Source organism: Pimephales promelas, chromosome 1 (genome assembly GCF_988280905.1).
Source record: "Pimephales promelas chromosome 1, fPimPro1.hap1.1, whole genome shotgun sequence".
Taxonomy (NCBI): domain Eukaryota; kingdom Metazoa; phylum Chordata; class Actinopteri; order Cypriniformes; family Leuciscidae; genus Pimephales; species Pimephales promelas.
Window position 1 is genome coordinate 24,763,748 of NC_142769.1, and position 14,391 is coordinate 24,778,138.

The 14,391-nt window shown below is 40.9% G+C and overlaps 1 protein-coding gene across 7 annotated transcripts in view; it reads right to left on the bottom strand.

The window, feature by feature from the left end:
* The window catches only part of znf536 (zinc finger protein 536), a 188,328-nt gene that overhangs the window by 94,114 nt on the left and 79,823 nt on the right, over nt 1-14,391 (bottom strand). For 6 of the 7 annotated variants that reach the window (XM_039657708.2, XM_039657732.2, XM_089129365.1 and 3 more), the window contains exon 4: nt 5,000-7,251. In XM_039657708.2, the coding sequence (XP_039513642.2) occupies nt 5,000-7,250 (2,251 nt within the window). In that variant the 5' untranslated portion in view covers nt 7,251. Of the gene's footprint in view, nt 1-4,999; nt 7,252-10,782; nt 11,024-14,391 lie in introns of those variants that run through there. The other variant, XM_039657716.2, reaches the window with a different exon arrangement.

Consider the following 14,391-nt stretch of genomic DNA (forward strand, 5'->3'; position numbering starts at 1 on the left):
TGTTCATGTGCACTGACTATACATACACTTTAAAAGAGCAAAGATTACTGAAGTTTTTTGAAAAAACAAATTACAAGAATACTACACTCTAAAAAATGCTGGGTTGTTTTAACCCAATTTTGGGTCAAATATGGACAAACCCGAAATGTTGGGTTAAAAATGTAATGTAAAAATTTAACCCAACGGCTGGGTTAGTCCATATTTGACCCAAAGTTGGGTTAAAACAACCCAGCATTTTTTAGAGTGTATTTAAGTGTTTTCAAAATTTCACATTTAATTTAATGTGTTACGTGCTCTTTCCATGAAATTATTTGTGAATCTTACTAGAAAAGTTTGAAAGTGTATAGTCAATCTAAATTCATTGTCAAGCTACTACTCTGGGCATGTGTGTGTGTGTGTGTGTATATATATATATATATATATATATATATATATATATATATATATACAGTATACACACACACACTTAACATTGATCAGCATGTGTGTCTATATATAATGTTGTTTTTTCCATTCACTGTGTTTCTGTTAAAGACTTCCTTTCTCTCTCTCTTTCTCTCTCTCCCTCTCTCTCTCTCTCTCTCTCTCCCTCTCTCTCAGCTGTCACTCAAAATCACACAATAATGAATTCAGAAACACTATCAGGAATGAGCCCCCCTTGTTTATGAAGCCCAATTCAGACTGTGGAATCTGAAATAACAATAGATCCCCTCCTCAGTCAAGCCAATCTTGTAATGGTAATAAGAAATAAAAGAGAATGGGGGAAAATGTAATAAACTAAAAAAGAGAGAAGGAAAGAGGTGGAAGAGATGTACAGAGGCTGGAAATTCTATTGCACATAAGGATAGTTAAGGTTGATTATTGAGAGGAGAGGAAAAGGCCCTTTAGAGGACATTTCTGAGGCAAGTTTTTTTTCCCCCTTTTTATCTATCTCTCTCTGTGTTTAAACAAGTGCAGTGTCAAAGACAAAAGCGATTGTGTCGACCTTCTTTCACAGTTGAGATGTTATTGTTGATTACTGTAATTCAAGTTTAACTCAAAATTGCAGTGGGTAGGTGGTTTAGAGGTTGGTTGAGCTTGCTGAAAGAAGACAGCAGATGAATCTGCTGTATGTTAAAGAGAGGGTAAAGAAAAAAAAGGCAAATAAAATCGACACATTATAAAGGAAGTCTGTTCTCTTTGGGTTAGAGGAACGTGTGAGATATTAAAAGTAAAACAGAGGTATGACATGCCACATCCTGTTGCATAATACATAAACATGCACCCTCCCCCCCCAAAAAAAAAAAAAAAAATATATATATATATATATATATATAATAAAACACACACGCACACACGTATACATATGTAAAACCAGGCCATGACACGTATTTTCTTGTTTTTATCTACTGTATCCTATTCAAAATCTATTATTTTATCTATACTTTTCTCTGGCTTATACAAATGCTGGGCTAATAAACAAACACTGCATTAAACATTAAAGCACTGTTAGGCAATCAGACAGTGCAACACTTCCTTCCCTGTACATCACACCTTTAGCTTGTAAGGGTTTTGGTGAGCACATGTTTTGTGCCATGGCCTGAGAGCGCAGCCCCTTGTGTATGCATACTTTTAAATAAGTATGTCAGAGAATCTGCCAAAATGCCCCTTACTATGAAATAATTCCCCAATAAACACAAATCTCCCTGTGCTTGCAAGCAAAGAAACCTGAAGGTCAATCTCAATACAAGAGGGGGGGCTGGCATTATGCCCGCTGCACTGTGAGAGCTCCCTGCCTGCTCCAACTGAGCTGGGCAGCGATGTGGGATTTCAGCTGGTGATCACACTCTACCTTGACACTAACTCACACGCAAGGTGAATAGAGAGATGGGGAGGGAGCAGGTATAATAAATAAATAAATAAATAAATATATATATATATATATATATATATATATATATATATTCAATAAAGTTAGATTAAGCAAAAATAATAATGCATTCAATAAATAAATACATAAATTACTACAAGTGTTTTGCTAGTGAGCCTTACTAGTAAAATCATGAGAAAAGTGGGTATAAAGCTATTTTGATGGTCCACTTTTACATTCTACTAAGTAACTTTGCAACTACATGTCAACTAGCAGTCATAAAGTACAAGTAGACTGTCTACTCAATATCTGCAAACACTTTAGTTTGATGGTCCCTCAACAGACATTCTGACTTTACATGTCAACTCATTCCATTAACCCTAACCTTACTGCCTAATAAGAGTTAGTTGAAATGTAGTTGCAAATTAATACATGTGTTAGTTGACACAAAAGAAACCAGAATAAAGAATCATGTGAGAGAATGTTTGGAGTTTGTTAAAATATAAGGAACAGAGGGTGAACTGGTTCGGAACTGGTGCTGGTTCAAAGTTGGTTCAACTTGCGAACCCTTTCAGAACCTGTTTGTTTTTCCACTGACTGGAGCGCCCAGGGTCAGGGAACGACGTTGTTACGTCACTGTGTACGTCGCCATACGTCTTAAATGCTTGCAAGTACAAAATTACTTTGGGATTATTTCTAACTCGTGTACCAAGAAGGCTTTAAAAACAATTGAAATATGTGAGTCTTTTAATCATTTCTTATATCATTCCATCTTTTCTGATTAGTTATGTACCCCTGTCTTGTGTCTTTTTTTCTTTCCATTTATTTGTTATATATTGTGACTGTTTTCTTCTTTGCTTATAATATTTTCAATAAAAAAAAGAAAGAGAAAAATAGAAATGCTTGCGACAACTTCAAGCATAACAATTACAAAGGCGAACTCCATCGTGTTTCTGCAAATGTTTTTCCTGGCTTTGCGATCCTATATTATGGTCAGAAAAGATGTTTAGAACACATCTAAACCCGCCCCCAGCACGTGGTAAAAGAACGGTGCCGCTTTGGAACTAGTTTTCCTAGCCGCGAACCGTTTTTTGGGCTGTCGAAACACAAAGAACTGGTTCGCGCACAGGCACCGGCTCTGAACCGGCTCTCAAAATGCTTTGGTGGAAAAGGGATAAATACAGGGAAATTCTGCAAAGGAACTGATTTCAGTCTGCTAAAAAAAAACTTTTTTTTAAAAAAAAAAACAAAAACACTGTTATACAAAACATCAGGCCACATCCAAGATTTCAATTCGACTGAGAATCCGTCATTATTTAAGAGAGAGGAGAAAAGAGAGAGAGTGAGAGGGAACCTACAGAGTATACAGCAACGGAGCATGCAAATGATAGTTGGTGAGAGAGAGAGAGAGAGAGAGAGAGAGAGAGAGAGAGAGAGAGAGAGAGAGAGAGAGAGAGAGAGAGAGAGATATTAAGTAATGGTGGCATTGGCAAAACATCACATAACCAATTTCTCAGATTTGTGTTTATTAAAACTGGTCTACTTATGTACAATAAAAGCTATGAGAGTGCCAAAGAATCAATAAATAAATTGTATTTTCATTCTCTGTCCCATGATTCAGTTAGTGCTTAACATTTTTTTTATTATTAAACACTAATCACTTTAATTCCAAATACCCTGCCAATCTAACAAAAGCTTGAGAAGAGTTTATAAAAGGCCATGAGCTAAATCTCTAAGTAGTAGTAAGAGAGATGCTAAAGAAAGAAAACTTCCTGCATTAAAATTCGCTAGATAATTACTTCCGTAACATACCCTCTTTTCTGTTGACGAGTGTTTAGGTTTAATAGTCTCAGTAAAGAAAATAGGTTTTATCTTCTTCTCATTTTCATTAATTCCTAATTGGGGTGGGGGTTGGCTGTTATTATTCCTTAGATTAAAATAAACATAGCCCATTGCATGTTCAAACTCATCTCACTACATGAGGGTGATAAGGACTGGGAATAAATAAACAATTTCTTCTTTGCTGTTGAAATTAAGTTGCTTAGAGCCTTAAGCTTAGCCACTTTTTTTTTCTTTTTTGATGACTTAAAAGCACATTTTACCCAGCAAATGAAGTTCATTTTTTGACCTGCTTTATATGTATATCTTTAATTAGTGTCTTGTTTAGCTTAAGCTAACTGATTATCACATAGACGTGACCTAATTAACAGCCAGGCTGCTTAACTGTGGTGTACCACCCCAAGGAATGAGAAAGTTACCTTTAAAACTTCTGTAATCATTAGCTGCAGCTTCACTTAATCCCACTAAACATACATTTTATCTCAAAAGCTCAGAGTTCCTCAGATGGGGCGGGTTTGCTGTCCCTCTTCCATGCACCAGGATGTTTTAATCACTCGTAACATGTTTGTACATCAACATAGGCTTTCTATTGTGAGAATAGAATACCGTTTTTTTTTTTGTTTGTTTGTTTTTTTTTTCATTGTCAACTATATATATTGGATAAATTAATTGATGCCGAAGGATAGCCAAAGCCCTCATTAATTCATTTGTTTAGGAATACAGTAAATAAAGATACTAACTCCTTTTAAGGGTGTTTGGTGGATATTTGAACGGTACTAACATTCATTGTCAGACTTATGCATTGAAGATGATATAGGATTGATACTTTTAGGGTTTAAGACCAATATATCACGGAGCCTCCTTGGTAGAAACAGCTAGTATGGTAGTGCCATGTAAGGATCTGAACCAATTGATACTGCCATTTCACCAATTGGCATCCCAAGGTTTCTTCCTCAGTTGTTCCATCCCACTGTGAAACAGCTCTCTTATGGTTGTAATTGAGCTACTTTGTAAAACTTCCATTAGATAATTGCTATTTAAATCTACACTCTAAAAAATGCCATTGGGTGACATTTTTAAATGACATTTTTAACCCAATGGCTGGGTTTGTCCATATTTTACCCAAATTGGGTTAAAACAACCCAGCATTTTTTAGAGTGTATTGATTTAACAGAACTGAATCCTGTGAACATCACACAATTTTTTTTTCCTGTAACGCCAGACTGAAAACCAAATTTAAAGTATTTATGGTATTCAAGTTGTATTCTTAATGCTGTGGGCTTTCTTAAACCATCTTAAAAAATGTCTTACCTGAAGATGGAGAAGAAGGGTGGGGACTGTCATCCTGAACACTGCCTGTTTGGGAGTGTCCACCTCCAGCACCACTTTCCTCTGTCACATTGGAGGATCCTGGGGTGGTCGATCGGCTGATGGACTGAGATTCAGGGTCGCTAGCTGAGCCACGCCTTTCGTCCAGACCATGCTGGGAGCTCTCCTCTAGGGTTCGACGTTCCTTGTTGTGCACCCGGGAGTGGACCACCATCTGGTGGTAGGTTCTAAAGACTCTGCCACAGTCAGGACACTCAGTTGCTTTCTCTTTCAGGCCAGCCAGGCTGTACTCAAGCCCTTGACCTAGGCCCAGACCCCCATGGTGAGGCAAGAACTCACGGTGGCTATCAAAGCTTACACCCTCATCTTTCAAGGACATCATGCCTCCACTTGTCTTCACTCCATGAAGGAGATCAGGATGTTGCTTCTGCTTGGAACCATCGCTAGAGCCTAAGGTAGGGTGCTCAAGCTTTTCTTTCCCAAAGTGAACAATCCCAGCTGCACTGGCAAGTTCATCTTCTTGTCCGTGACCCCCATGATGCGGCTCTTTTGGCATGAAGGAGCGTTCCATAGCCATTCCACGTGCCATGATTTGCCAGGCTTGATAGCTGTTCAGGGGGTCCATCTCTGCCACCTTAGCTGCGGCTTGCAAGCGTTCCATACAGCTTGACTTTAGAGGGGGCACAAGGTTCAGGCAACCCAAAAGTGAGCGCTTTTCATTTTCCCCTAAGCCATGGCCCATGCTGGCCATTGGGCTCAGGAGCTTTCCAAGCATTTCCTTCTCCTTCATAGCTATACCAGCCTTGGCCAGCATCTGGTGCTGCTGTTCAGCCAGGCCTTGTTTGTCAGGAGTGAGGAAGCCACTTTGGAGACAAGAAATGTATCGTGAATACAAGTTGGCGTGGGCTTCTTGAGCCAGGCTGCTCATGGTGTTCATAGAGGGCCTATCTTCATCAGCTCCTCCACCAACAGGGGGCTTGTTCTTTATGGCAAGCTTGTTTAGATGTACCTTCATGTGATTCTTTAGGAACCAGGGCTCCTTGAAACGCCGTCCACAGATCTGGCAGCAATGTTCAAAGGAGTCCTTGTGTTTCCGCATGTGGCCTTTCAGAAACCAAGCTTGGCTGAAGACCTGGCTACAAACTTCACAGCGAAATTCATTGGTGGGCTTCTCTCCACTGCCCGGTCCTGTACCCTGTCCCTGGGCTGATTCAGCTGTAATATGGGTTTTCTCCACATGGCTGATGAGATCCTCCTCCTGGGAAGCAGCAAATTCACATAGGGTACACTTGTAGGGCTTGTGAAGAATGCGAATGTGACGCTCTAGCTCCTCACGCTTCTTGAATTTACCCTTGCAAAAAGTGCACCGGAATCCTTGGGCTGGGTTGAGGGCTTGCTCATCTTGCAGGTTGGTACCTGTGGGCTTAGGTGAGGCAGATGGCTGGGTCAGTCCATCAGGCGAGCCCCCAATACTGGTTGGAGTGAGCAGGCCACAGGCAGAACCAGGCTGTTGCTGGTTGTGACTCGGGATACCCAATTGGGGTGGAAGAGGTTGAGAGGGCTGCAGCAAGCTGTTCCTCATTTGCTTATCACGTAATATGGCTCTCTCTTCTAGTTCATGGAGAAGCCTGTTTTCCTCACGTACACGACCACGGCCCTTACCTAGATTTCCCAGTTTATGGGTGCGGAGGTGAATCTTCAGGTTACCCTTTTGAGCAGCTCGGTGGTCACAATAAGGGCATTTGAAGGGCTTCTCTCCAGTATGTGTACGCATATGAAGAGACAGAATGCTGTTGAAGCGGAAGCGCTTGCCACATAGTGGACAGGGGTATTTACGGTTCTTGCGGGCATCATCTTCTATATCATTCATCTGGGACATGATTCCCAAGTTCTGCCCATTGAGAAATTGTTGCAAATCAACACGGCCATTGAGACCACTCAGGGCTCCCACATCCATGTCACGGTTAAGCTGGTTGGCCAGTAAGGCCATCTGACTGCTTATTGGCTGACTAGCTAAGGCAGCATGGGTTTTCTCATCCAGCGGGGTGGCTGCCTTTTCCTCTGGGATCTGTTGGCGACTCTGTAGTTCAGGAAAGGCATGACCCAGCTGAGCAGTCAGCTGATGCAGTTTCTGACTGATTGGGTAGCGGCCATTAAGTACTGCGTTGCTGAGATGGGTGTCAGCATCCGAGACCACCGAGGATACACCAAGGCACAAACTAGATTCCTCCATCCTGAAGGAGAAAAGACACAGAGCAGGTATTGAGTCCACTATTCAGAGGTATGCAGTAAAAAGGCACCACTAATACACTTGTTGTACTATCTCTGTGCACAACCAACAGAAAACACTGCACAATATATAATTGAAAGTAAAATGATATGCAGGTCATCGTGTAAGAAGTAAAGGTACAATGCTTTGGACAGAACAGATTGAGCACACTCTTAACTTTACCATTGTCTTAAAACTGTTCATGAAAAACATCAACTCGACTCTCAGATTTCATGAAAAATAAAGACCTTTTCTCTCATACATTTTGAGATACTGTATAGTGTGGTGAAGATCATATTTCCGAGTTAAATAGCATCGCGCCGTCAAGTCTGTCTTAGGCATCAGCGCAGACACAAAGGTGTTTTATTTTTTTTGCTGAAGTGGGTGTAGGTTTGGAAACAAAACTCGTTATATTCGTTTGTGTGGATCTATATCTCAGATTATATACTGCATTGTCTGGCAAAGGGAATCACACCATACGGCAGTTAATTCAGTTCATTCTTGAGTACCCCTTTGTGTGTCAGCAGTCTTAGTATGGTGTGAGGAAATGGTTAACAACGATGACTGCACTTCAGTGACAAGTGTGAAGAAAAAAAAAGAGTGAGTTCATCTCCCTCTGATTTATGAAGTACTACATGTACTCTCACACTTGGGGAGAGAAGCTGCAACTCTCAGAACTTTTTCTCAAACAGTAACACAATTTTGGAGGCAATAATTACCCAGTAAACACGGCAAGGCGCCGCATAATTAAGCTACTTGGTCCCATCCTATCAGAATCCCTCCAATTACACGCCTTAATGAAACGGAGCAATGGTATTGTCATGAAGCTGCCGCAATACTACAATTATGATATTAACAATAGCACTTAAAACCAAGGGGTTACTCCAGTAAACACAAGCCCTTATCTCACTGCTGCGACACTTGTCTTGGCGTAATTTTCCATTAAGAGGCACATTACGTTTGATGCAAATCATTCTGTGTTCACCTTCTTTTTTCCCCTCTCTCTGTTCTCTCACTCTCATATGGCTTCCAATGAGAAGAAAACAACAGTTGGCGTTATTGAAAGGGTTCCCAAAGTATCAGAGGCTTCCCAGTTATTTGAAATGGCCACAGCGTGGCCCAATGAACCGTCAGACTAAAAACAATACATGAGCAGTGCCTGTTGTCATCTGGATGGCTAGTGCTTATTTAGCATGCTATTCACCATCCTAAGGAAGGATAATGATGTTGCTGCATTCCCCTGCAACTGACAGGGTCAAGCTTCAGAAACAATAAAGCGAGTTTTGCTTTGGTCAACAAAATATTGTATAATATCTCATTAAGCTGATTAGTATGCTGCCTGGTAACAGTGGCTATGCGCTTTAACACATGATTATGAATGTGAAGTAAATGCACTGTGGTCATTCAAACAAAGACAAGAGCAAGAGCAGGTATTCACCAAACTACATCCAATTTCTCAGCATTATTTGGAAACACACGCTGGTTTGCCTTTCTCACGCACTCAGTGCCTCAGGAAGGGTAAAGTGTTCTGGGCCGGGGAACCCACACCCTTTGGTCATTAATAAACCTTTTAAATGGTGCAGATTGACCCAGTTTACTTATTAGAGAGGGACTACCTAATGATTCAGCACCTTCTGTCTATGGGCTGCTGACACATTATATTTAAATTTTCCTCATGGCAGTATGACAGCTCCTGTGTATTTTTATTTTATTTTTTCTTCACATGACCCACTGCACAGGGAAACAAAAAACGGATTTTTTTTTTTTTTTTTTTTTTTTGACAGACGATGAACCTATTGGTCTGGTACAAAAAAGATAAAAGGATAGAAAAAAAAAGTGCACTTGCAGAGACAAACACACAACGACTATCAAACCAGAGACTACACACACTCTCTGCAGTCTGCAGTTGAAGGCAGTGGGCTTGGAGCACATATTTGCTGATGCTCTCATAAGAACTCTAATAAGGGCCGCCTGTTCTTTAGCTATTTGCTCTTCCTACGCCATGTCGGTTGCAGTCTTATCTCTCCAACATGAATAAAAACACTGAAGCCACTTCCAGTCGCTGCTAAACACACTGTGGGCTGCTGCTGAATGCCATTCCTCTTTTGTCCAGAGCTATAACTCAGAGGAATTTAAAAGAAAAAAATGCTGGAATCTGGATGTGAACAATACACTGTAGGTGTATTATGTATTTAAATACTGGGTGTGTTATAAACACACTCACGCGGGTAAGCATGTGCGCTGCAAATTATACATGGCTAAGCAGTTCTGTGAGGATTTTTGATATTCAGCAAAAAGTAATACAGGAGTAAATGCAAGACAAATATAAATCACGGACGGTTCGCTCTGCCAGGTCATCTAATTAAAGCAACGGTCTTCAGACAAAGGCCTAAAAATGCTGGGTGATGTTTAGGTTTAGCGCGATGCCTCGTGACTTTGGAGTTTCTTTGGGTAGCGAGTAGTTCAAATTGCTTTTGTCGACGTCGCAGCAAATCCTGGCAGATATCAGACGGGGGCCTTTTTGAACGTGGCTAGCACTGCCTTCTGCAATAGAAATCTATGATTTAAGCAAGGCATGATGAGCAGTTGCTCATTTGGAGAGATAACTGCTTGCCCTTTTCTTCAATTTGATTTCCTTCTTTATCTTTACCATATAACAAAGGCAGATAGACAAAGGAACAATGTGAAATGAACTGACGAATCCAGTTTGTTTTTGAACATAGCCTCGCCTGACGACTATATGCAAATTAAGTGCATTAATATGCCTTCCTTGCTCCCAAGTCATTTCATTTTTTTTTCTGATTAAAAAGGACATTTCATATGGTTAAAGAGGTGTCACACACATACACACACACAAACACTCACTTCTGCAGAGGCAGACAAAGTATTAAATTCATATGTGAACGTAGACGCCTGACACACATACACCCGCAAACAATAACACACACAGTATGCAATATTTTAGAGAGCATCTATAAATAAATAAAGAAATGAATACATTAATAAATAAATTTGATACTGGGAATACTTTAAGGGAGGCATCACAACGGAACAATTATCAGTAAAGTGCATATTTTCCACAGTATAATTAGCAGAAACTCCAAGCCAAAAGCCTTATCTCAAACCAAACAAAGTCATTAAAATCGAAATACATCTGCTCTTAAACATCGGCACGCTTAATACAAATCTGAAAATGCCTCCAAAACCAAATTTGCAGAGCAGCAAGCACTTTTGGCTGGCATTTTGTCAAAAATTGCATACACCGTTATTTTTAAAAAGAGAAAAAGACAGTCTCAGTTCTTCATATTCCCATGCGATCTTCACCTAGGAGTACTTTAAAACACCCCATTTCATAAATCGACAGCACATTTAAGGCTGCAGCATTTTGGTTTTCAATATTTCTTCAGTGATGCTTGTTTCTGTTATCTGCATTTGTAGGATGCCCTGCAAAGTTTCACTGCCAATCTTTCCTCTGTTAGAAATGCAAATGCCTCACCTATTTGGATCAGTGCCATTGAGTCATGGCCCACAGCATGTAGGCCTGACAGCAAACACGGTGGTGGCTCCTTGTCCCAGACCCCCCGTCTCCCTCTCCCCCCCTCCTCTTCCTCTCTCTTTCTTGGGGCTGGGGCAGTTGGGTTAGCCAGGAGCTAGACGAAACGATAGAGTCTCAGTGGCCTGATACTACCTGTCACACGTAGCGTAACAGCAGCAGCGTGCTCTAATTAACGCGTGCACCGCCGCCGCGTCTCTTGAAAAGCCACTGAGACTTCCTTTAGTGCACTGTCACACAGGGCCCAGTGGCATGCAGCTTTACAGTCTGTGGTTAATACTGAGCCTTACAAGCAACATGGCAAAACAACCGGATTTATGTCTTATCTTTAACTCACTTAACATCACTTTCTGTTCACTTCTGCAAGCTCTGCAAACCACATCTTAATTAGAGGGTGCAAATGCCACCATCAGACTGCTGTCCTTCTCTTCTTATCTTTGCTTTGTCAAGCAAGGCCATTGTTGTTAAAACCAGGGAACATATTGTTTGATTTCTGCCTTAACATTGCGTCAAACAACCGTATAAGCATATAGCAGGATCTACAAGTAGAAACGCAAACACACCCGTGCATTTTGTGGCAAATGTGATGCACCGACGTTTAACAAAGGTATTTTTTCTAAGATATTTGAACTGATTGTGGTTTCTGCAGTAAGCTTTGCAAAGTGCATGAATATGTGTTGCATTATCTAGCATTTAGATTGCTTTCTGGAGGGCGAGGCTTTGATTTTGGGACGTCAAGGAGAACCCGGCTAAATTAAGGCCACTGTAGCGACAAAATATTACATTAAACTTGAGGTACCTGTGCGCGTTCACGTCCTTGAGCTGATCCTCTAGTGGCCTCTCACAAATCAACATGGAGGGCAGAATCAAGGTTCCGTTTAAAACACACATAAATACACACAAACTCACTAACACGCAAGTAAACTTCAGCCTTGAAGGGGCTCTGAACAAAGAGTTTTTAAGTGTACAGCTAACCTCAGAGAGGACATAAAACCCATCTGATCCTTACGTGTTGTAGATTACACAGCATGTTCAAGCCCTAAATCAAATAACACCGGGCAGGTCTTGCTCTTCCGGGCTTTGAGTCTTTATATAACCTAATGTTGGTGTTCTACTGCATCCATGTTTGGGTAAAGAATGTGTACATTTACAGAAAACTGAAGTTTCAAGGGAAAAATCCATTGACAAGTAAAACAAACCGAAGTCAAAGTAAGGTTTCTGAAATGAAAATAAAAATATAGATCGCAAGGCCATTAGCTGCTCTGTTATTATGAAGCTTTATCGAGCGAAATCCATTGACTAATTACTATGCAGTAGCTGATTAATTAATTATGAAAGAGGTCATCGTTATTGATAAATCAATCGTTATTTACAGAAAGTGCAAAAGTCAGTTTCATTTCCTCTGAATCGTGAGCGGCCCCCGTATAAAGCAAAAGGGAATGAACTGTTTGGTGTTTTGAAAATGGCTGCCATATGTTGCATATTTAATGGATGGAAACGGCACTCCATGTTATGCAGTTATGGGACTATGGCCAGGAACGTACAATAACAAAATCATAAACCGATAGCGATAGTTAAAATCATTGCACGCTTATCAGCGAGGTCCGATCTGTCCTCCTCTCTCTCCTTCTCTGCTCGTGTTTAGTCTGTTGCAGGTGGTCTTCAGAATAGTTCTAATTAATCCAATAAAACGTGGCTTGTTTTTCTTTCTCTCGATGCTCTTTGACTGAACTGGATTATTAGTGGCTGTAATGAGGCATTAAGCAAAGGTTCCCAGCACAAGACCGAAACTGAATCAAACAGAAGAAACGCACGCAGCCTGTGAAAGGCAAACTCGTTCTCATCCAGCAAACAGCTCGCTGCATGATGCAGGTTGTTTTCTTATTTGTGGTAAGACAGTAAGTGACCTAATTATACCTAGTTCATGGGTTGCGACACCACCACAGACGAATTGTTACAGTTACAAATACACTTATCTTGTGTCACCTTCCTCTCTACACAGTACTACCTTTTGTTAGCTCAACCCGCAAAACTCTATCAGTCTCTGGCGGCGTGTCTCGCACAATATGTCATTGAGAGCATCTTAAGAGAACATGTCAACAGGTAGTTCAGCTTTCAGCTCATCTCTACAGATCAGTATGAGCCCACGAAAGGATGAGCAGAGAGAAAAATGCTGCTCCTTTTATCCTGTGTGTCTGACAGGCTTGTTGGGATGCCAGGGGAGGGAAGATCAGTGGGAGACCAAAGAATTCCCACAGTTCATTGTCCTGGCCTGCTGCATCCTCATCATCATCATCATCCAGAGCCGGCCTGAAGCTCAAAGCCTCCCTTTATGTTAAACATTTGCAGTATTATCCCGAAGACCAGCAGATGTGCTCTGTGTGTGCGTGTATGCGTGTGTTGGAGAGGTACAATGGTAGTCACAGCGTGTCAAGCCTCCTGCCTGTAGATCTCAGACTGTGAGAAGGGAAAAAAGATGGATAACTGAGCATTTGTTAAATTGTAGAGGTGGGATAGAGGGGGTCTCTGCATAAAGATTGAGATAGTTACAAAGAAAAGCGCTACACTGTTCACCTCGCTCACAAAGAAAGAAAGGAACCAAGTCAAGTGACCAGCACTGAAGGCTAAAGTAGCATAAAACATACTGCACTAAAGGTCAACACGTGACAATTCATCTGTTTTTCTTGTGGTTTCTACCCACAACTCAAGAGAAATCAATTGTGCATGAGGTGCCAGTCACTAAAAAGTGAAAGAAATGTAAGCCTTTGGCAATCCCGTTAGAAGTGTCTTAGCGGTAAAGCTGAGCGAGTCGTGGTCGAACCAGGCATCACGCATGACTACACATCAGCACAGAAAAGGCGAAAAACAATGAACACAGTGTGGTGATGGGCAAAAGGGCCATCATCCAAGTCTTACATCATTTTTCATCAAGCTCAGGACAGCAGGACAAATCTGCCAGATACTACCAAAAATCATTAAATACATAAAAATCAGATCAGACCTCTATTCTCCAGAAAGAGAACTTTTAAAGAGATAAGTCACCCAAAAAATAAGATTCTACCATCATTCACTCACCCTTACGTTTTCTGAACTATTTTTGTCGATAAAAAAGTCAAAGTGGTCTAAAAATTCCAGCCCGTTCTCATCCCTAGGCGTCATATACAGTTATATACAACGCACATGGCACCCTTTGGCGTCAATATGAGACGCAGATATATATATATATGGGCCAGAAGGCGCCCTAGTGGTCTAACCCTAACACTACACCAGACCTAAACCTACCCATAACCGAAGCGTGTTATTTTGGCGCTAAAGGGTGCCATGTGCGTTGGATGTATACGCATTGTCAAAAGCGTCACTATATGACGCCCTAGGATGAAAATGCGTTGAAAATACACTAAAACATATTGCCTTTAATTGTTTGGCAAAAAAGAACACATTTTTCAATCCTTAATTTATGGACACTAAAGATGACCTGACTACATATGATATGAAGCTGTATCACAATCAATGATTTGACTGTCTGAAGGTGACAGTCTGTTTTCTCTCGAC